This window comes from Diceros bicornis, chromosome 10, assembly GCF_020826845.1.
Source record: "Diceros bicornis minor isolate mBicDic1 chromosome 10, mDicBic1.mat.cur, whole genome shotgun sequence".
Classification (NCBI taxonomy): domain Eukaryota; kingdom Metazoa; phylum Chordata; class Mammalia; order Perissodactyla; family Rhinocerotidae; genus Diceros; species Diceros bicornis.
The window spans coordinates 53,321,132-53,345,029 of record NC_080749.1 but is presented as its reverse complement, the minus strand read 5'-3'; the positions used below and the strand labels follow the sequence as shown (position 1 = coordinate 53,345,029).

Below are 23,898 nucleotides of genomic sequence, written 5' to 3'. Positions count from 1 at the left end.
CCCGCGGTTCTTCAGCCTCCCGCCTTCCCGGCGCGCCTGACTTCCCAGAAACCAACCAGCGGCTCAGCACCGCCGCCCTCCCCCCTACTATCCCCACCCTCTGGCTGCCCCGGCACCGGGAACCGGGGCACCGCTTCTCCTAGCTGCCGCCAGTCGGTCCGGCGCCGAACTAGGGCGGCTCTGAAGCCTGGCCGCGGCCAGGAGTCGCGCACGGGGGGGCGCCGGAGGCGGCCACGAGAGCGCTGTCCTCCCGAGCGTCGGGTGCCTAGCGCAGCGCTCTCTTGGAGGCGCCTCCCTGGCCTGGATCCGCTCCGCCACATCCCTGGGGTCGGGTTTGGGGCCCTCCGGGCGAACTCACTCACTCGGCCTCCGCGCCGCCGCCGCCGCTCCCTGGGGCCCGCTCGCATTGCTCCAGGCCCAGCTGGCCACTCCAGCTCGAGGCTGCACTGGTCTGATTAAACCAGTGCGTGCGGAGAGCCAGGAACCCGCGCTTCTCCTCCCAGGAAAGGCGGCCGCACCGCCCCCTCCCCCCAACGCACCCCTCTTTCCCTCCCAACCTTTTTCCTCCTCCCCCTCCCCTCTCCACTCCCTCTGCGCCGAGCGCCCCGGGTTCGCTCGCCCCAAGGGCGCGGCGCAGCGTGGAGTCGAGGAGCCGCCGGGCTCAGTGCCTGAGCCGCGGACGCCAAGTGGTCATTTTCCCGCCTCCTGAGGTCTGGCGAGAGTACCCGGGATTTAGGAGTCCTGGGGGACACGGAAACCCGCGGCAAAACCAGGCCAATGATAGGCTCGCATATCTGTGTGTAGACATGTCTCTCATTGTCGCCCAAGATCCTCCTCATCTCCAACGGTCAAAGCAGGTGCCACTGGGCCTGGGGGCAGGACTGGTGGAGCCAAAAGCTGCCACGGCGCCTTCTGTCTTCTGGGGCTCTAGGTACAGAAAAGCGCACAAAAGCCCCCGCCGCCACCACCACACAACCACCTCCGCGAGGCGTGGCGCACCACGCTGGCTGCGAGGGGCTGTTGGTTCCCCATCCTGCCAGCCCCACGGTGAATCCCAAATTACTTTGTTAGGTAATTAGAAAGTGTTGATAATTATTTCTTTCATAATTTAGCGGTGTGACGGGAACGGGGAAATGATCTTGTGAAAGTTCACACGTGCAGATGTATTAGTTACTGATTCATTTGATTAAATGGTAGTCTCAAGTGCTCGGATCCGCAGCTGATGGCGCCCCATTAGCATAACACTGATGTTTAATTTTCATACGCATAATTAGCCATATATTTAACACTAATAGCAACATGCAGCCTTTCAGCCTTAAACAGCCCGGGATTTGATCTGGCCTGAGCTGAACCTTCGTCGATGCACCTTCCCCTGTCTGGAGTGCGCAATGATCACAGGACAAACCTCTGTAATCAAGCACATTTTGGCAGAGGGAACACCAATAAAAATGAACGTTGAAAACAAATTACATCCGTGCTGTCGTTACAGATATTACTGGAAGGGGCTTCTCTCTTTTTTAACTTCTGCAGCAGCTGCTGCTGCCCGTGGAATTCCTCTCCTTTGGTTTAAGGGCACGACGTTGGGGGTAGAAATATTTCAGGCAGCGTGGTTGGAGCAAAAAGAAAAACAAAAGCAAAAAAAAAAAACCACCAGTCTTCCAAACCAATAACGGGTTTGCCAACGTTTAAAGATTTTTTTTTTTTTTCCTTAATCACCGAACCACACGGTGAGGCTTTGTAGCAACAACCAGCTAATGACTCCGCCACCAGACAACTCCCGGAGCCGCTCGACTCCTCTTGATTTCCGTATTGCACTTGTGGTTTTTATTGCTCCTTCCTAGAGCCTGTTTTGGGGTGTGGAGTGCGGTGCGCTGCTCCCTGCACAGCAGCGGGGATGCCGCCCGGGCCGCTGGTCTGCCGCGCGCGCCTCGCGGGCCCTGCCCACGTAAGTGATCGTCGCAGCTGGCGCGGGGTCGGAGTTGGGACCGAGGGAAGCCGGGCTAGCGACTCCCGGTGCTTGAGAGGAAACCCGACGGCTGGGCCGCCCAGGGCCAGTTTGTTCCAGGAAACTGAAGGGTGGGGGAAGGGAAGAGAGGCGGCCACAAGTCGCGACGGTCTCTAGGACTCTCTGTCGGTGCACATCTGGAGGGGAGATCCAAGCCTTTCGCAGCGCAGGGGACCGAGTTAGCTCTGGGGAACAAAAGACCCGCACGCGACCCCTCGGGAAACGGTTTCAGAGCCTTGCTTATTTTAGAAATGAATTAGATGTGGGCGAGGGAGTGTCTACACTCCGGAATTATTTCTTAGCTCCAGAGAAGCAGGTTTGGGGATGGGCGGCTGAGCCCGGGCCCTGGGGCACGGAGACGCCCGGCCTTGACTAGCTTCTCAATGTGCGATCTTATCTCTACTCTATGAGCCCAGAGTGGATCCCTCCCACCCCCTACTGCTAAGGCGACACCTGTTCCGAAATGCCGGTTTACTTAGATTTTTGCCTGTCCCAGCTCTGAAAGGAAACAAAACTCTCCTATCCATCCTGAGAGTCCAGATCCCGAGTAGAACCTGTTGGAGACACCACAGGACCAGGCGCCTGGTGGTGTTAGCCGTAGCCACGCGTGGGTTGGAATCCCGGCGGCCCAGGGTGAGATTTCGGGCCAGCTGGGGGCGGAGGGGGTGTGGACAAGGTATTTTACAATCTGCTTCCTAACAAAGTTCAAAGCATGATAAAACGGAGTTCGTTCTAATTCAAGTCTGTTTCCTATGGAGCTGCTGAGTAATTGGCTGGTGCTGGTATATATACATATATATGTATGTATAATGTTTAAACTTTAGGTTACTTTAATATAATCCCATTTATAAACCTGTCCCATAAACACCTTCACCTGGGAATAATTGCTGCACAAGTAGTGTGTTATCCCAGTGGTTGATAAAATCCTGTGGTCCTAATAAAATTCTTCTTGGGGCACCTCAGAGTAAACTGATCCGTAGATAAGATAGGGGGCTAATCGCTGCAATCAGATTGCTCTAGGATAGAAGCAAAGTCATTCTCTGGCAAACCGCTCCTAAGGCCATCTGGGCCTTGTTCCTCTCTAGAGAATCCGGATTGTTCCAGGGCAGCAGCCTCAGTATCTAGGCCTTTGAATGACCAACTCTCGAGCACCCCAGAAGTTTTTCTACCGACCTTGTAAATCTTCAAGCTCTCCCTGGTCTTTTCCAGCTTTCAGACCCACTAGAATCAGAGTCACCTCTGTCCAGATTCTACATACCTGGAAGCAGAGAAAGAGTGCTGGAGGGTTTGGAGGATTCCCAAGAGAATCCCAAGTCCGGGGGGAAAAGCTGAACTAGCCACTTTGCCAGGCGCGCTCATTGGCCTCAGCTTTCTATTTTTTTTCCATCCACTCTGAGTGTCACAAAGAGGAGCTGGCTCTTGAGTCCTGGTTATAGAGGCCACCTGTCAAGGCAGCTACAGGTGCCCATGTTTCCTTGGTGCTCTAGATCCCAAGCTATATTTAGTGGATGGCAACTTTGCAAAACCCGCTTCAGTAGAAACAGGAGTTAGCACAACCATTGACTTCCCCAATGCGCTCACTGGACTTATTCCTAAAGCCGTGACCAGAGGTGGACCACTTTCTACGTGGCCTGCTAGAGGTCCAATCCCTCTCCACCCCTGAGCAGGTGTGAACAGGTCCTGGGGATCATGCAAGGGAAGGGAGGGTACTCGGGGCAGAAATGGGCCTTGGGAGACGCAGAATGTGGGCCTTTGGAGTTCTTGCTTCTGAAGCAGATTGAGTTGCGGGCGGGCAGAAGAGAACCGGAGTTGAACCCGCCAGCTCCAATCCCGGCTAACTAGGCCCTTGCCCTCAAAAGTTCCCATTTCTCCTCATACTGGAATTCTCCGGGTCTCTAGCGCGTGAGCTCGGGTCGGAAGAGGGCCAGCATGGGGAGAGGTCAGTTTAAGGGCTAGACCGGCCGGAGTCTGTTCACAGCTGGGCTGGTGGGGCCGATGCTCCAATTCCTAGTGCAACAAACGGTCTAGCGTGGGGGAGGGGGTGAGGCTCTCTCAAAAGTAACTCCTGGCGGAGAAGGAGGAGCAGGGGACCTGGAAAGTCATGTTTTTGGATTGATAAAGCCCTGCAGAAGGGCCAGGCCCAGGGTCCACAGGCAAGGAAATGTTTGTAACCAACCCCTCCATTCGCAAGTTAATCCTTTCATCGCAAAGCAGCTATGAAGGGGAAAGAACCGTAAGGACTGGGGGGCAGCTGGCCTCTTTGAGAGCCCTCGAAGCCAGCCAATGTGGGATCCACAGGGGGAAAAAAGAGACTTTTAAAAAATTCCCAGCTAACAGCTGGGCTTGGGTTTTTCTTTGCGCGCGCGCGTCTGAAAAGTTCAGAGACTCAAAAATCAACCACCAACCCTCTCCCCTAGTAACTGTCAGAGACGCAAGGAGCGCAGACACAATGGCTTGAAGAGGTGAAAGCTTTTTACTTGGGCAGAGTCAAGACAACGGAAAGAGAAAACCATGCATCCCTAGGAATCCCTCGTCTTCCAAACGAGGGCGTCCCCACTTCCCTCCGGAACCGTTTCCCGCGCTGGGAAGCCGAGCCCGGCAGAGGGATCCGTCTCTCCGAAGCCGCAGGTCCAAGGCAGGGCTTCCGATCTGAGTTCCCAACTGCCCCCAATCCCCCCTGGCTTTTTCCAAGACGCTACCAGGTGCTAGATAGGTTAGTGCGCGACCTGCCGTCCGCCTGTTTCTTCTAAAAGTTCTCCAGCTGGATTTCGGCAATTTAGGAAAAAAGGCGCCCAGCCTCTGCGACCTTCGGGCCGCTCCTCAGGCCTCGTGGGGCAGTTTGGTCAGGATCTGCGCGCCCCCCGACGTGATGAGAACTGTGTGCTCGAACTGGGCGGACCTGAAACACACGCGGCAGCCGTCAGGACGCGCGCGAGCGCCGGCGAGGCCGGAGCAGCAGCTCGCCAGCGCCGTCGGACCAACCTTCCCTTCCCACACAACTGAAAAGCAGCAGGGCAGAAAGCAAACACCTTTGATTGTCCAGAGAGACCACAGTCCATGCATCCTCCAGGACTCTGAATTCAGGGGATCCCTCGGTTATGATTGGCTCTGTAAGAGGGAAAATATTTACTGCGGTGATCTCATCATATTCTTGTCAAACATTGTTTCGGCTGATTATCAAAAAAGGGAATAAGAAGGCTCTCCTCCCTCCCCCAAAGTGCTCCCCCCAAGGGTTCATGTTGTCATCTCGAAAGGGCTGATAATTGATGTTGCTTACATAGTATACCACAAACTAAACAGTAGGGAGAGGAAGTGCTACGGCATTCAAAAATGTATGAAGTTGCCTAGTTCGTAATTTTTTAAAGAAAAAAGGGCATTTTAATCAAGACTTAATTAGGACCCCGTGGATAATAACCACCCAAACACCAGTCCCTCTCATAAATACCAGCCAGTTTTTAAAAATATTTGAATTTTTAAAACATGCTCAAAATGTTCATTAATCAGCAAATAACAATTTTCTTATTTCACTCTAATTGCTTCTCCATTAAGTCCCACAGCCAGAAATATGACGCCTTCGGGTCTTAGGTGATTGGAATTTGGTGGTGATACCAATCACATGATCAGCCAGGAATGGGCCACCAGAGAGTACATGCCACTTGCTGTCAGGGAGCAAGGGACATAATTGCCTCTAGTTACTGGGTGTTAATGGAAAAAAAACCCCACAAAACCAAAAAAACCAAACACTACATTATGCTGGTAACAGAATTAGAGGTTGGACGGCTGCCGTCTCCTAAATGTGTCGGTAAGTATCTGATTTAGGAAGATGGGGCTCGAGGATATTATTTAATCAGATTTACTATGCATCTGAATTATTTCATTACGCTGATTGGCTTTATTAGTCCTTCACGGGCCTGCCTGGCCTAGGCCAGCATGGCTGCTTCTGCCCAGGAGCCACCGCTTTCTGAAGAGGAGCTGGGCACTGACCTATGGTGAACGCCATCCCCTCCTCCATGAGTAGATCGCTGTCATTCGCTGCAAAACAGAACACATGGGGAGAGGGAGTGGGAATGGGAAACAGAAGGAAAGAAACAGAATTAGAGGGGTTGGGCTGCTCTGAAAACTTGGTAATTTTATTCCTTTTAGGGTAGAAGGAAGGGTGGAGGTTTCTAGAATCCTGGGTGTGGCTACCACCCAGGAGTTAAACACAGGGCTCCTAGGCCTCAGCCTTTGCATTTTCTGCACTTGGGGTCAAGGCCCCCGAGGAGGTTGCACAAAGGCCTAGAGGGAGCAGCCTGGGTGTTTTAGACACCTGTCTGCTCCCCCCCCCCCACTGTCCCCTGGCCACTTGCTGCAAAGTCTCCTGGCTTCACTGAGTCCTGGGCCTTGCCCCCTACTCTATCCTAAAGAGAAAGACATCTTGGGGAACTGATGCAAAGGGAAGGCAGTCACCTGAGGTGCAGGTTGGAGTAGGAGGCAAGAAGATGGATGACTTCAAATAACTCCAAGTGTTGGCGCTGGGTGGGGCATATGCCTGAGAGGCCCTTTCTGCACTCCCGCCTGGACCCTTCTGAGCTGCTTCAGGTGGGGCTCTTTGGCCCAAAGGGAGTTCTGACCTGCTGGGTCTCCAGGGATCTTCCAGGGAATGGGTTCCAGGCAGTAGTTCCTCCAGGGACTGCTCCCACCCCAAGCACTCAGGTCAAGGCCCCAAGACCAACTTTCCTTCAGTCCCCGACCACGTGTGCACCCTCCTTTGGGGGCACTCCATGGAACTGCCGCCCATCCTACCCAAATTCCCCCAGCCCTTGTGGCCTACCCTTGCCTCTCACTGTGGGGAGCGCACAGGCAGTGTAAAACAGGAGGTTCTGGGGAAGGCACACACGGGTGGGTATAATCTAGAAATCACTAAAGAGTACATGCTGCTAAATACATCAGCTGTCAACGCGGTGTAGGATGTAATGAAGTTTAACCACAACAGTCAGCAGTTAGAGAAGGGGGCAGAAAAAGGAAAACAGACAACAGTCATGTGTGCACGCTGCTGGGACCTTCATGCAGTGTTCTGTTTTCAGTAACTTTTTCTAGACAAATATCCCCTGTGCCTTCCAGCCATCACCCTTCAGGAGAAGACAAAAAGCAAGATAAACCTTATTTTGGGACTGAAACTGCTAGGCTCTAATCCAGTTACACAGTAATATGCTGGTTACCATTAAGTAGACCTCCCACACACACAACATACACACACATATACACACAAGAAGATGATAATGTGGAATCAAAGTTAGAGGAAGAGCTTCAGGAACAAAACTGCCTTATTCTGATTCCATTCAATAAACAGCTCCCAAATGAATTTTCTTACCATGATGCCAAATTTCTGGATGTCCATGAAAGTAAGATCCTATCCCATGTCCCACAAAATGTGGACAGACTTGCAAACCATTCTGATGAGTTATGCGGCTTTAAAGGTAACCAAACAAAATATTTAATTAAATTAGATAAGTTTTGAATACATACATAGATAAAACAAAGTCACTGTAAAATATTCTGAAAAAAAAATCAGTTATGTTTAGAGTCAGATAATAACAATATGTTTCATTATTCTGGAATAATTTAAATTTTTCCCATTACTTGTAACATCTCCCTTTGGATAAATGAAAAAAAAAAAAGGTATTTATCTAACACAGTAGTTTGTTTCATTTACCTCAGTACAGCATTCAACGAAGGCCACTTCTACACAACAACTGAGTGTGCATGTACACATATATAGATCGATATAACCAAGATACATGTGCATATAATGCAGGGCACAAAAACCTGCCTGGTTTGTATGGGGTTTCACAAAAAGACTGCGCAAATTACTACTGGTTTAGAAACAAAACAGAGAAAAAAATTACAATCTAGAAATGTGACTTTCATAGTTCCCTTATTCTGGTCTATTTCAAAACATTATACATTTTACAAACAGACACACTCACGCAAAAGGTCAAATCGGCTTTGTCAATATTCTTGAAACACTCCAAAACTTTGTGATCGTTTGGGATTTCCACTCAAGACCTACACCATTAACAAGATTCATAAAGAATGCTTTTTAATCACTGTGATGCTTAACAGAAGCTAGCATTGTGACTCCTAATTCTTTTTTTTTTTATAATTTTATTTATTTATTTTTCCTCCAAAGCCCCAGTAGATAGTTGTATGTCATAGCTGCACATCCTTCTAGTTGCTGCATGTGAGACGCGGCCTTGAGGCCGGAGAAGCGGTGTGTCGGTGCACGCCCGGGATCCGAACCCGGGCCGCCAGCAGCAGAGCACGTGCACTTAACCGCCAAGCCACAGGGCCGGCCCCTGACTCCTAATTCTTAATACTTCATTAGTTATTTCTACACGCAAATTTCGGGGGTTCCATCTATCCCATATACGTAAATGAAATCTGGCACATAGAATCCAACCCTAAAACCTTCATCTACAAGGTTAAGAAGTTGTTTTTGGCATCAGGTGCACCTGTTTATTTCTGGGAGCACCAGACAGACAAGAACATATGTACCATCAACAATTTATATTTTCATGTGGGTGAAGGGCATGTTGCCTTAACCCTAACTATAACAACGGATTGGGATTTACAGGACCACTATTTAAATTCTGAACAAAACCAAAGCTCTTAGTTCCCAAACTTGAGTTTCCAACAGACCCTCGGTTTAGTTTAACATGAACTCAAGGGTGTTTAGCCAGCATCTTTACAAGCACTCATGTCAATATACTTTTCTCTAAACATTTTTAACCTTCATCTCCAGACCTGTAAAAAATCTTCACTTAGACCAGAAGAATGTCACTTTATATATATATATTTTACACAGTTTATACAGCAGAGAGGCAGCCTCTCATTCAGATTTAATCCATGTAACCGACAGTGCAGAAATAGGTAAACTATGCATGTATTGAGGACAGAAATGATAAGTCAACATTTTTATCTCTTAAATGGTACATTATGGTTATTTCTGTGTGTCTTTGCACTTTGGGCAGGAGGTATAACAACTTCCAAGGTTCCAACCACACAATTTCTGATTAGAGACTGAAGACAGAGCATGGATAGAAGGTGGGAGAGAGATTATTAAATAAGATATAATGACCTAGATTTTTTTTTACAATGAGTTTTACCTAAACCTGTAAATTACGTTACTCCCGTCCCAACAAACCTCAACGATTCTAGAGCACTCAATATAAACTGTTCTCCTATTTTCTTTTCTTAAAAAGAAGAAACTTTTATGTTTTTAAGGCCCTAACTGATTGGCAGGCATCACAGCTACATCTTAAATGTGTGTGACAATGGCAATCTTCATTTTAATTTCTGATGAGAGGAGAGGAAGAAAGCCCACTCTGAAAACCCTTGGGGTCCCTCCCCCCATCATACCTCTCATTCCTCTTCACAAAAGAAGCTGTGCAATTACTAGGTGGCTAAAGATATCTGAGTGCATTCTCCTACAACAATTTACTGCCTGGATTCTTCTGGAACTTCTGCTTACAGGAGTATCATAGAATGTGTGTGTCATGGATGCAAAGATCAGAGGATTTCACAGCCATGTGGAATGAGGAAAAGAACAGGACAAATTTCCCTCAGTTCGTTGGTTGAGCACCCATCTCAATGCTTGATTCCCAAGAGCTAAGGATACACTTCCGTCTGCTTTTCAGGGTATTTTCCTTTTGGATTGGTAGTTAGCTTATTAACACATACCTACTGGGACTAAATTGGATAAAATCTCATTAATGTTCTTAATTACTATATAAAGCCACGCCCCTTCTACTATTTTGGAATACATGGGAAGCACAACATTATTTACCTGATTCTAGGCAGGTGGGGGTGCCCAAGAATTGCTGCAGTTGCTCCCCAACACCAGCCGTCTCAGGGCCATGACCTGTTTCTGAGCACAAGGGTCTTCTTGCCCTGGACATTTCACCAATGAAATCTGCCTTCTTTTTGCTGAGATTGACTGAAAAGAACTCTCCTGGTATTAGCTCTTCTGTTCTGATTTTCTCTCACTAAAAATCCTCTAAGACACTAGGACACTTACCCATGAGCCTGGGCACATTTATGATTTGAAGACTTTCATATGGATTATTTGGGGAGGGAGAGGAGAGGAGGAAGAAGGTGTATAAAAGTAGTTTATGAGCTTACTTTTAAATTATACTGTATTATTACAGTTCATGTTTCAGTTATAGGTAATAGTTGAAAGAGAAATCTCTCAAGGAATTTCATCTTATGACCATTTTCTTCAGTTTAATTCCTTTTCATGAGGCAGTTTTCCTCAACTGAAATATTGTCTAGATAAATTAAAATTCTTAATACATTTCAACTACATTTTACGACTAAGAATACATTCCCCAAGAAGGCAAAGGAGTACTATATTTCAGTATATATTCTTCTAAAGAAATAAAAATGCACGTGGAAACAGTTTTATTTCCATTTTTACATGAATCCTATAAACAGCGCTAATATCTAAATGATCACATATCTAATGAAAGGATCTCAAATGGCACCTGATTTTCTAAGTTATGAAATTTTACTTTAATCTTTTCAGATTTTTATTTTAAGCAGTAGTATTTGAATGAAGGAATGCACAAGTCCAGGGATTCCCTCTAATGATAAGGAATGTTGAAGTACAATTAGTAATATTTTTGAAAGCCAACAAATGTTTTGCAAAAGAGTGGTACATTTTTTTGTTTCAAACTGGATCACAAATTACTGTATTTTTCTTACAATAGTGCTAAACTTTTATTTGAGGTTTTCTGTTTCTGAAAAGCAGACATGATGGATTGAAATAAAAGATAATTTATTGCAATGCTTACTTTCATGTGCAGAGAGAAGCAGTGTAATTGTAATTTACAGTAGCTGTCAAGAAAAATCCATCACAGATGACATTAAAATGACTTATTTTGCCTGAGCCACTTATTGTTTAAATGTGCATAATCTAATAGAAAGAGATTATTTTAAAAAATCTGCTTTATATTCTTCTAATTAATATCAAAACATATACTTATGAATTAAACATTAAAAATCATTTATTGATACTTTCATCATGACATTTACAAGTATAAGTTTAAATTATTTTTGATTGAACTGTCACATATTTGTGATGCATGAATCTACACATTCACAATATTCTCATATATACAGATCATATCTCTAGAGATAATTACAATACAGATTTAGAAATATTTTAAAGCAAATGGAGGTACAGTGAGTATAATAACTCTATAACCGAAAGATCGCTAGCCATCCCTCACGAAGCCAAGGGCACCTAGAGAACTCTTTTCATTAAACTATTTTAGCCAATACTTCTTCAGATATATCATCCTATCCTTTAGGTTTCAGAGAATTTCAGAATTTCCTATAAAGATTACTAGGTTTTTGGTAACATAATACTAATAAAAGATGCTTGAATGTTCTTTCCATGGTGTATCAGTAGAGGGAGGCTATGCAAAAGATGGTGAATATCTTAAAATAAATGAGACTGAGTTGAAAGATGTTTGTAAGTCTTCAGTCTATAATGATTCCAAGTACTGTTAGCTTAAAGACGGAGATTGTTTATTTACTCCCTTGAGATTTTGCCTGAATAAGAAAAGGCGAAATAATAGATGTCCAGAAACACTGCCTTAACACATCAGAACAAACGTTTGTTACAATTGGGGCCAGTTTCCTTCCTAGTGGCAGACATACACCATCCAAATAATGAAATGTATTAGGGTAAAAGTAAAAAGTTCATTGTCTGTTATTTTCCTCATAGTTTTGTGAGTGCAGTTGTTGGGACCGATCTGGTTTTCAAAGGAGCTTGTAAATGCAGATTCACGCTCTCAAAAACTGACCTTTGCATCCAGATAGCTACAATCCAACGTCACTTTCAATTCTACTCTTCTTCTTTTTCTTCTTTTTTTATGTAGCTAGAATTAATGTAGTGAATATGTAATGAAATGCATTATCCTGCATGGAGATTTATCAGATTTTCCGACTGAATGCTATGCTTTGCTAGTACTGGCTGGAGTTCACCTGCGTGTTGGTGTGGCGTGTGGCTCTTTTTTGTAAAGAGTTAAGTCGTACACAAAAAAAGCGAACAAAGGTCAGCACCCAGCCGCCACTTGAATGTGAGATTTTTCTTTTTATTCCCCTTGATGTATACTAGGCTCTGTGTTATTAGTCTTAATGATGGAAAATTGTAGTGTTGATACAAATCTTTTTTTCAAAGTAGTAGGCGGGAGCTCCATTTGTTAGTAAGTTTTTTTGTGACTAAAAGCCACGGACAGTACATTTATGTAGCAGTAAAAGGCCTAGATGCTCTTTCCATAGCAGAGCTAATTATTCCTACTGTGACCTTACTGATCTAGCCTGTTCCTAGTACATCTCATCTGCACGCCTGTTCCTCTGTGTAGATGGTGTCAGAGAATATGAAAAACCCTATAATGAAACCATTTTCATGATGGAGAAAGGCTACTGGAGTTGCACTTGCTACAAAGAGGCTCAATTATATGAGTAATTGTGATAATTTTCTACATTCATAGCCTTCAATGGGGAAAAAAGAATGAGAGCCACAAAGGAAAATTACTTTAACAAGAAAGTACAGAGAGTAAAAATGGAAGAAGAGACAAAAAGGGGAAAAAATAACCAGAAAAAAAGTTTAAAAAATAGATCTGGAGGGAGGAATAGCGAGACAGGGAGAACAACAGAAATGCTCAAAAGCCCATGTGCAGCTGTGTTGCACAATTAAATTGAATTTTTTTTTCTGCAGTTGATGAATGTGACTACTGCAAATGTGCCTCTGTAGTTAGCTATCATTTGTTGTTCCGTGACAGGAAAAGGATAATTACCTCTCAGAGAGAATCAAAGGCTGACATGCCCTTTAGACACAGCCATGAATGCAGAGCTCGACAGAATGCTTGAATAAGAATCTAGTGTTCTCTGCCCCCTTCTACTGAAGAATAAATTTTGTTAAAATGCAAGAGCACCACCAGTAAATTTGTTGAACCCTAGGTGTTCAAAAATATGAGGTACATCTATCGACTCATCCCATTTGCAAAAATATAACTGCATTTTGAATTCATTTCTATTATATTCATGGACAGTAAGATAGTGAGATATGCATTAAATTTCTTTTCCCAGTAGGGGTCTGATTCAACATTTCCTATGAAAGAACAGAGAGACACTATCTTTTTTTCCCAGGCTAGTTAGCCTATAATTTAAAACTGTCAAAAACACAATTTTGTTCAAAGTCTTCAATAAAAGCTTCTCAGATATAACCCAAAGAGATTTTACTAAAGTTTGATTCAGACACTGTTACAATATTTTTAAAGCCATAAATACATTTAACTGATATTTTACTGCCTTTTTTCTTAAAGTATTTGAAGGCTTACGAGGAAAAAAAGGCAGCATCTTTTCAAGGTAACTAAGCCTTCCATCCTTTGGACAAACGGGAAGTATTCAATGGTTTGTATTAATGAGAACAGTACTTTAAAAGGTACTGATGTGATCATCTTTAACAAAACGCGTTACTTTTAAATGAAAACACATATTCTGCGCGTCTACTTCAAAACAGTTATGGAGAAAAAACGATTTAAAAGTAGGTAACAGATTACAAAGAAAAGTCTTGAATTCAGGAAATACACATACACTCAAAAAGCAAGCACAGAATACTGCATGAAAAGAAACAATGGTTTACAGAAAAAATGAACCAGACAGAAAAAAAGACAGATCACCCTTTCAGGCTGTTTGCTAATCCACTAATTTGAAAGGTGAGGCTTGCTTGAGTTAACACTTTTTATCTTTGCATCATTGGAATATGTTTCCCTTCATTCCTTTATGAAATTTATTCTCCTGTCTCATTTTCCAAGGGTTGGGATGCTTATCCCCCTCTTAGGTACTTTCTTCTGTGTTTGGTATGATTTTGAGTAAAGGAACACTACAGACCAACATATGAGGCTTAAACTAAAGCAGTCATATAAATATTGCTTGCTGCTCCTGTAAGTTTCTTTGCTGACCCTGGTATAATTCACTTTTTTAAATCTTTTTTTTTTTTTTTTTTTTTAAACCCAAGGAACAACATTGCAGCCTGGCAGGTCGCATACTGATATCAGACTGAAATGACGGTTCTGAATCATAAAACATGTCATCAACTTTATACCAAGGCACCAATAACCTTTGTACCATTTGCCAACCCTCCCTTCACTTGTCAGTGTAAGGCTCACCTGATTGTGTTTCCAATTACAGAGAAGGGAGCCCCGGCTCTGCAAGCTGCAATTGCTTCATCTCTACACCTCCTGGCAACCTCCACTAACTTTTTACCACAGTCATCCACATTGCCCACCAAAAATGTTTCAGAGGTGTCTCCATGGTAGCCATTGTAATAGACCTAAACACAGGCAGAAATTTTAAAATACGTCCTTGTTTAAAAATCTACTCTCCAAAGTATACATTGTATTCATTTATGTGTTTAGTAGATTCATGTGTTTCTCCCTTTCAGAATTAATCTCAAGTTTACCTACAAAAAAAGAAATAGATATACTGAAACCTTACAGAAATTCAAAAGATGAAGCTATGCAATGATATTATAAAATTTAAAAATAAATAAGTGGCTAGTATGGCTATTTCGGCATTACAGTCAGCAACGCTATTGTAACATTTTGATTCCTCACTTTATTTCCGAGAAGACACACTATATATGCAAAAATTAGTGACCAAAGACCTTGACCCACAATTACGACAATAGGTTTAGAGAACCCAGAAGTATCTAACATAGTGAAAAGTTTCTTCAATGTCATGAAGATACTTGATCTTTTATTTACCAGTTCTATACTTGGAGGTGATAGATAATGACAAGAAGAAATAAGATAGCCATGTCAGTATTATATCAGACAGTAGGAGAATTTAGCTCCAAGAATTGAAGTGGCTCAACATAGGAATGAAATATGTTATAGAAAAATCCTGTCTAGAAGTGAAATCTTAATCAAATGTTCCGGATAGCAGAATGTCAACACAAAACACTATACATGGATTTTTTTAAAGAGTTAGAATACTATAACAAAACAGGCTTAAGAATAAAATTGCAGAAAATATAACTTTATCAGTCTTTAATGATTCAAAAGGCCCTGTAGGATCTTGAAAAACACCAGATTCATCATAAAAATCAATATTTATCAAACACCATAATAAATATAGAAGGCAGAGGAGACTAGTTGAATATTGAACCTTTGATGTAGTGTGGAATTTGCTATTTTGCATAAATTTGTCCTATGTAATTATTTTTCACATTTCTCTTTCTCAAGAAGCAGAATGTAGAAACTGGTATAAAAAAGATATTTATCTGAGCTTTCTGTCTGTTTTAATACCAAATTAATGTCTTAAATCTGTATGCTATTCTGCATTTTAAAAAATACTCTCTTACACTCTGTTAGGGAAGCAGGAAAGGTCTTTATTATATCTTCACTTTATAAGTCAAGAAACTGAGGCATAGACGAGTAACCTGTCTAAGGTTAGTGGCAGAACATAAGAGAGAGATCCAGATTAATACAATGGGTTACTGGCTTCTAATCGGGTGTTTTCTCTACTATATCAATTTAGCTTGCAATATAGTAGTGTTTTATACATTTATGCCCATTTGCAATCCAAGTACAAGTTTTGATTTTATACACAAGTATATAACATTAGCAAAAATAAGGGTAAATATTCAAAAAAATTTGTAACTCAATATTTATATACTGCTATTTAAGTAAAAATGTATTTTTAAAAATCTTTATTTGCCTTTTCTTATTACTTTTTGCTAGCTTTCAAAATGACTACTTTAAAGAGTCTATATATATATGGAAATAAAATACTTTTGAAAGTCTATGGCAGTTATCTATAATTACTGTTTGTACTCACAAACTAGTTTTGTACTTCATTTATTTAACAAAGTTTTATTGAGCAACTACTATGGGCATTGCATTGTCTATTTTTTAACATTCAACTTTTAAGCGGTAAAGAAGTCTATTTTCTTGTGATATATACTAGATATAAACAATTATATAACGCAATCAGTATTTTCTCATAAAAGCATAAGATCTAATAATGGAGTCCTTCACTTACAATATTTCATAAGAAATATAATTTGTTAAGAGATTGACCTATACGTTTCCTTGATTCCTTAACATTTCTAGACACTTGAAAATATTTCACTTTGCTTTATGAGTTTTGAAATTGTAAAATCATTTGAATGTTATAAATGGAATTGTTCATTAAAAATATTCAGGAAACTTAGAAAAGGCCTGGAATATTCTCTTTGGACACAGTGGAAACAGTAGGGAAGAGTATGCTGATTTCATTCAAAGCAGCAATATTTTGTTACGGGGTGATTAGGTGAGATACTAAATGTAAAACCCACAAATCAGGTACAATCCAAAACAAAAGTATATCGTGAAAAAGATTTTATTTCAGGCACACTTCATAAAATACCTCCTTCTACAGGATTCTGAGTTGGAAAGATACCAACAGAATACATGTGGAGCAAATGTTTAAATATTCTAAGTAGGACAAAATGATACAGGAAAGAGCAGCAGCAATAAAAGAATCTTTGGCTATATCCTCACACAAACTGATAGGAGGAAAAGAGAGAGAATTAATTTAAACAACTAAAAATCCGACTGAACTCAACTACTGGACACAATTTCTACCTCATTCCCATTCCTACCTAAGTTTCATGGTCTGGATATAAAATAACTATAAAAATATTTTCTCATTAATAGACACTGTACTCCTTGAACATCGCCCGTCTATCTCAACTAGTTCTCATCAGATGATTAAATTATATTTATTTATTTAGAACTTATTAATCATCAGATGTAGAGAACTTATTTACAATCTATGTAATACAAAGGTACCACTGCAAAATTTTTCAGTAAAATAAGTGCCAACGCACAAATAATCCAGTCTGAGAATAGTGAAAGGCTAAGAAAATTAGAAAAGGTTAGAGCTTGCACAGTTTGAACTTCCTATGTTACATTACTTTGGGTTGTTATTTAAAAGAAAGGCTGTTAACCATTTGGAGAAAACTTAAGTTCAGAGAGAAAACCACTCTGCTTGTGTACTTCGAGTTCAAGGCTGTCTATACCAGAAATGGAACACGACGTTACCTTCAGGGATTTTAATAAATATCAGGAACACTGCTAGCAAAAGAGCTGCTGTCCAAATAGACTGACACACACAGGCCAATGTAGCCCCTAATGACAGAGTAAGATAATGACAGGCCCCACTCAAAATCAGCAGGAAGAGGAAGATCAATCTTGGCAGAGTGAAGGAAAAATGCTGGCTTTCTTCGAGTTAGCTCATCTCATACATATCTAGCTTCAGCAGCTGCCCAGTGCTGTGGAGCTCTGCATTAACTACACAGTGGATCAATAACAATTACACCTTCTCAAAAACATGACACATAGCAGGATTGGGTTGACATTTCACTTAGGCCAACATTGATCTCAGCGCATCTGATTCCAGCCCTAAATTCAAGTCAGGCCTGGGTTTACTTGGAATAAACACAGAGTTAAAGACAAAAAAGGAAACCAGCTGCTTGCGTCTGGGTCTAGAAGTAAACAGCACTTCCACCAGTGCAGTTTGCATTTTCAATCCACAATTCTTCCTGTTGCTACCAGCCATTCTGAAGTTGATCAAAGAGTATTTTTTATATGATTTACTCACCGTGACATCAATGTTGATAATATCTCCATCCTGAAGAGGTCGACTGAAACATAAACAGAAAAAAAGTGGTGATAGACAGATCTCAATAAAAGGAATATAAAAATAAATACCTAATGACTACTATCACAAACCCAATGAGTCGCAATGGTAATTGGGAGTGGAGAAGGAATAAATGGAATAACTATATCCAATATGTAAGTTATGTTAGTCACATCAAATTTTACAAGAAATACATCATATGAACCATATTGCATTGTTTAAAAATCTGCTATTCTTAAAAACATGTACTTATTAGTTACCTCAATTTTTGCAAAGAGCCAAAACAAAAGTTGATAACCAATATTGGCCTACATTTAGATTTTTATCATTTATATGGTTAAAATCTAAATAGGTAAAGAAATATTTAATGCACAACGACTTTTTTGGATTACGTACTGCTTTCACAAACATTAAATGGTGGTATTACATCCATTTAAAAGCAAAATACTTCAAAATTTTTGTTGTACCGTAATCAGCTTCAAAATTTTACAGGTGGGTTTGAATTAAACTACAGTGTCTTTCAACATATGTTACAGATCTCAGTTTCATGTTTTAGTTTCCCAAGGAACAATATGTTATTAAGCAATGAATACCTGTCAGGAATACCATGACATAGCACGTTGTTTACAGAGGTACAAACAGATTTTGGAAAACCTCCATAGCCTAGAGGTGAAGGATAGGCATCATGACTGATGATTTCCTGATGAACAAGAGCATCTATCTCTTCAGTTGTCATGTCAACCTAAAATATTAAATAAAGAAATTGTGGAGCAATAGTTGAAGACATTTCCTGTATTTACTGACTATGCCTACAGCTACAGCAATTTCAGGTGAGACTGTATAAAGTTACTGTGATAAACTTGTGGTATAATACTCTAATTAATTATGATTAACATTAAAATCCTAAATTGTGACTTCTGACAATGATTTGGGTATATGATGGTGTTATGGACTATTAGGAAATGAAATTTTTAAACTCTAAGATCCTTTAAATCACTTGTGAGTCATTAAATGATATGACACCTTTTTAGCCTGAAGATTTCAAAAGTATGTTTTTAGGCAATTTCTTCCTCTTCCTCAATGGTTAGTGCCCTGGGCTAACCGAAGCACATAAATTCTCAAAAGGATCTTCAGTTTAGATGCGTAGCTTGAAAAGTAGGTCAACCTCCACCTTTTTATCTCACTGAAACATTACATGGGTTTTGCAGCAATGGCATGGAGATTACAGATCATCATTTTAAAAACTCAGTCTGATACATTTTGTAGAGATTTGATTTTCACTAATCTTGATTTCTTTCATGCCTAAATAAATCAATGTTTTTAAAAATATTTTTCCCTTACTAGAAGGTATCCAATTGCTCCCAAACTAAAAGAAAACTAAAATCGAGTTTTGTGAGCACATGAAGACTATCTCCATAAACTCATTAAAAAAAATTCTAAAACAAAATATTTTATTAAAAATTAACTATTTCTTCAATAATTTTCTTTGTGCTATTTTATATTCACATTATGCTTAGTTATGTTGCTATAACAAGTTTATTACTATTACTATAACACAATGATACCCTAAGTGATTTCATTGTTGAGTCTGACTTCCTAAATTCTGCCCACCTTTTGGAAACTACAGGCCCATATTTTCTTTCATGATCCTTATAAAGTAGGGTGTTTCAGATTATTCTGAAAGAACTAAATCCTATAGTAAGATAGTTGTACATAATTCCATTGCTATATTACCTATACCTTTGTGTATCTGGTCTGATCTTTCCTTGCAGAGCTAATGCAAGAAAACAGGAGACAAAGGATGAGGCAGAGCAACTCTTCAGGCACGCAGAAATAACGTGGAGAATAAAAGCAGAAACTACAGGCAGGAGGACAGGGGCAAAAGTCAAAGCTGTGTGTCATTGATCAACTTGGATAGGCTGACTGAGCCCAAAGCAGCTTCAGAATTCTACTAAAAATTGAATTTGGATTTTAAATTATCTCTTGAATAAACACATATAATAATAAAATCCCTTTCCCCCCTCTGAAGGCTTTACTTGATTTTTAACACATTAGACATGTACAAAAGAAGAGTTGAAGGGAAAGAAGCAAAAAGGGCACAGGTCCTTCTGTAAGTTTGTAAGTATGTAAGTCCTTCCGAGGTTTGGGGAGACGCCACCTTTAAGCTCTTCCCAGCCAGGAGGAGGACACGACGGGCCAGCTGACAAGCCTGACGAAGCCCTTGAATCTGATCTTCATTCTTAACTTCTATGCTGTCTCCCCAGTCGGGTACAATGCCTGTCGTCACATAGTCTGGCTTCTTTATGTGCTGGAAGAAAAAGGATTGAAAACGAAGATCAGAACCCAGCGCGCGACAATGGGATCATTTTTTCAGACACAGCCTCCTGCTTCATAAAGCTGTGCCCTTCCTGCCGGAGCACCGACCTCCGAAGCGAGCACAACAGACCCTCCAGGCTGCCCCCAGTTCCTTCCCCTGCCCTTTTGAACTTAACATTGCCTGTTAGTGCTGCCTTTGGATGGTCTGTTAACCTTACTGTGCTTTGAGTCAAACTGGACTGAAGTAGACTTCTGGTCAAAACAAACAGTAGTTTTCTTTTCTTCCTCCTCCCAACCCTGTTAGAAGTATATTGCTATTGATGAAAAAGAGCATCAAGCTTCCAAATTGCCAAATGGCTAATTAAGAGCACTGTCATCTTCTTAACACAAAGATAAAATTTATGCAAAGGATAGCTCACAACACCCTCTCTGAATGAATACACGTAGAAGGCTGACTGTCAGGTCCGCTGAAACCTATTACATGTACACTTTTCTTACACTTGGCAACTGTACCCAAACTAAGAAGGGACTAGAGGACAAAACAAAACAGCTTTCTTTTCCTCTTCTTTTAAGTACATAAAAATACCTAGAACATTTCCATTATTTGTCAAAAACAAAAAAACCCCTAAAACTCAAAACATTTAACTCTGATCACCCTTGTAGAACATTCTCCACCACTTACTTAAATCCATGGGCAGTATTCAGAAAATCAATACTATCTCACACACAGACCTTCTTTCAGGCCCAAGGTTTTACACAGCTCTTACAAACTATTTAAGGAAACTGCTAAATAAGCCTTGTTGAACAGTACCCAGTAAGGCTACACAGCAGTTGGGGACAGGAAGCTGAGGGACATAACACTGTTCAATTGACACCGTAGCAACTGTGGAAGGGCTGAGGTGAGGGCTCTGCTTTTTGTGAAGTGCATCACGCAGGATTTAAGGACCTTCACTTATTCTCAGGTTCAGATGGGCCTTTCTGATACGGGTCATGCCATTGCTTGGGCTGCCACAGCTGAGCTCTGGATGAGCACCTACTCTCCAATGGCTTCACCACCAGCGCTCACAAACGCTCACCCGGTCTCCCCCACAGACTCTGTTCTTGTCGCCATTCTGCTTTGTGACCTGGCCGGGATACAACTACTGGCAGAGGGACTGTTGGACTGTCACTGAAATTCTAAAACAATACATTCACCTCTCCGGAGATTTCTTTTTCTTTCCTACTAAGGAAATACCAGGAACATACTCTGGGCTCTGGTGGCCTGTCTCGTCAGCCCTTGCCACAAAAATGGGCCACTCACCTTTAGGGAGTACAATATACTTAATGTGGGTACACTGTAAAAAAAAACGCATAAGAGGGGAAAAGCAGATGATTTTTGTGACAAATCTATATTTCTTTCAGCTACTCTTGATCTTCCTAAACGACCCACGCACCTCGGTTGTATTGCATTTTGAAAAATGGATAGGTTGTCTTTCCACAGAATAGTAATCTCTGAAAAAAAAATCAAGAATGCTCTGAGACAAGACATTTTATTTAATTTACTCTAAAGGAGGATTCAAAGAGAGCAGCATTAATAACATGGAAAGTATAAGAGCAGGCTTTAGGAAAAAACATCTAGTGTATTAGTTTCAAGTAATCTCTCTTGAATGATCCCAATTTTACAGTCAATTTTTTTTTTCTCTAAAAAAGTTAGGAAACTATATACATGTAGTTTTATCTTCATGTTAGAAATTTAATATAGAAAATTTCATGATAGAAATTTTAATTCTAAATAAGCTAAGCAGTTGTAAGCTCAGAGCTTTATTTAAAAAAATTAATGTTATAGAACTGTAGGATGTTAAAACTTCTCAATCACAATTTTAAATCACAAAACAAGTTTAAAAATTATGATTCATATGGCTCAGAAATCAAAGGTGCAAAAACACTTGATTGCTTCTGCAGGTAACCTTTATCTTGGCTGGAAAAAGCAGCAGATAATAGGCAATACAGTACCTTAGGGACTGGATGCGCTGAAGAAACTGCAGCCGGCAAAACTATACTGTGTGAAATCTCTCTTTGTCTCTGGAAAAAGAAATTTCTTCTTTGTTGACTGCTTGACTGCTTGTGTAAGCAGATATGATCGAGTGGTGAAGACAAAATTCTATGACAACCTATGAGCAGAAATAGACATATTTTAAGTAAAAAAAAAAACCTAACATGGTACCACATTTTAAGATGTTGCATTGTCTATTAAATCATTGTTCTAATCCTTTATTGCCTCCAAAAGGAAAAGCCCCAAATAGACAGGAAAGCAGTGGTATTCTGAGTTCTAGTACAATAAGAGCACAGCATATTTATTAGCTAATACTATGTTTACATAAATGTTTGACAATGGAAAACTCTACTCTAATGCAAAGCAAACATAGAAACATCTGCGAACCACCAGGTCTGCAAAAAGAACAGTTTCTGCTGTGGTACCCTTCGCGGCAATGTCCAGGATGACCTTAGATTCAGGGCACTGTTTGGGTGGCTTTATATAAAAAGCCGTTTTCCTTTGAAGAATCATGGACAAATTGCCAGCTGCACTTTTTGCCCTCGATAGGATTACCACTCTGTGTTAAGTTCACGCGCAGCGAGGCATTATACCGAAATTCATTGTGATGAACGCCCGAGTCAGATAAAGACTATAGCAAAAATGTAGGGTGTATCCTGGAAAGAAAATGACAAAGAGCTAAAGCATCCACAAGGAATTCAGAAATATCTATCAAAATTTTAAATGCACGTATCCTTTGACTCAGCAATTCATCTCCTAGGACTTGACCTTGCGGATACTATGCAACAATGGATGTATGAACACGCATCCTCATGCAGCATTGTTTGTGGTAGAAAAAATGGAAAATAACCCAAACGCCCATGAACAGGGGACTGGTTAAATATAGTATTATGGTATACCTACACAACAGAAAACTATGGAGCTGTTAGAGAATAAACTAAATCATCTCTACGATTGATATTGTTAGGAGAAAAGCAAACGCTGAAGAACATGTATAAAAAGCCCATTAATGTAAGAGCTTATCCATTTATATGAGCTTTTATATGCCTATAAATTTCCTGAAAACTGATATTCATCAATAGTGGTTATTTCTGGGGCATGTGACTGGGACTGGGGGCGGGGAGGAAGACTTCCTGATTCATTTTATTTTCTTCTATACTGTTAGGTTTTTTAAACCGTTCACTTGTATTACTTTTATAATTAAAATAATAGTTTAAAAATTCCTCAACATGTCATATTTGCACATCAGAGGTTGGCAAACTACAGCCCAAAGGCGAAAACTGGCCTGCTGCCTGTTTTCATACATCCCACAACCTAAAAATTATTTTTGCATTTATATATGGTTAGAAAAAAATTGTAAGAAAAATAATATTTTGTAACGTGAAATTATATGAAATTCAAGTTTTAGTGCCCCTAAATAAAGGTTTATTGGAACATAGCTACACTCATTCGCTTATAATTACCTATGGCTGGTGGCAGATTAGTAGTGACAGAGACCATATGGCCCACAAAGCCTAAAATATTTACTATTTGGCCCTTTACAGAAGAAGTTTGTCGACTCCTGGTCTAGAGCACTGGTTCTCAAAATGTGGTATCCAGGCCAGCATATCAGCATCACATGGGAAAAAGATGCAAATTCTTGGGCGCCTCTTCAATTTACTGACTCAAACTCTGGGATGAGGCCAGCAATCTGTGCTTGAACAAGTCCTCAGGGTGGTTCTGATGCACACTGAAGTTTGAGAATTACTGGCCTAGAGTAACCTTTCAGCTGTGAAACATAATGGAAACATGAATTGCAGGTGAGTAC

At 41.1% G+C, this 23,898-nt stretch overlaps 1 protein-coding gene across 3 annotated transcripts in view; it reads right to left on the bottom strand.

Moving 5' to 3' along the window:
• Nucleotides 1–4,459: 4,459 nt before the first annotated feature.
• Nucleotides 4,460–23,898, bottom strand: part of METAP1D (methionyl aminopeptidase type 1D, mitochondrial) — a 74,770-nt gene continuing 55,331 nt past the window's right edge. The window contains exons 1-10 of one of the 3 annotated variants that reach the window (XM_058549251.1): nt 23,619–23,854; nt 22,052–22,209; nt 19,902–20,051; nt 18,337–18,485; nt 17,705–17,747; nt 14,227–14,390; nt 7,359–7,456; nt 5,990–6,037; nt 5,035–5,113; nt 4,460–4,904 (exon numbers count right to left, since the gene is read on the bottom strand). In XM_058549251.1, coding sequence (XP_058405234.1) covers nt 4,826–4,904; nt 5,035–5,113; nt 5,990–6,037; nt 7,359–7,456; nt 14,227–14,390; nt 17,705–17,747; nt 18,337–18,485; nt 19,902–20,051; nt 22,052–22,209; nt 23,619–23,706 — 1,056 coding nt within the window. In that variant the 5' untranslated portion in view covers nt 23,707–23,854 and the 3' untranslated portion in view covers nt 4,460–4,825. The other 2 variants (XM_058549253.1, XM_058549252.1) reach the window with 2 other exon arrangements.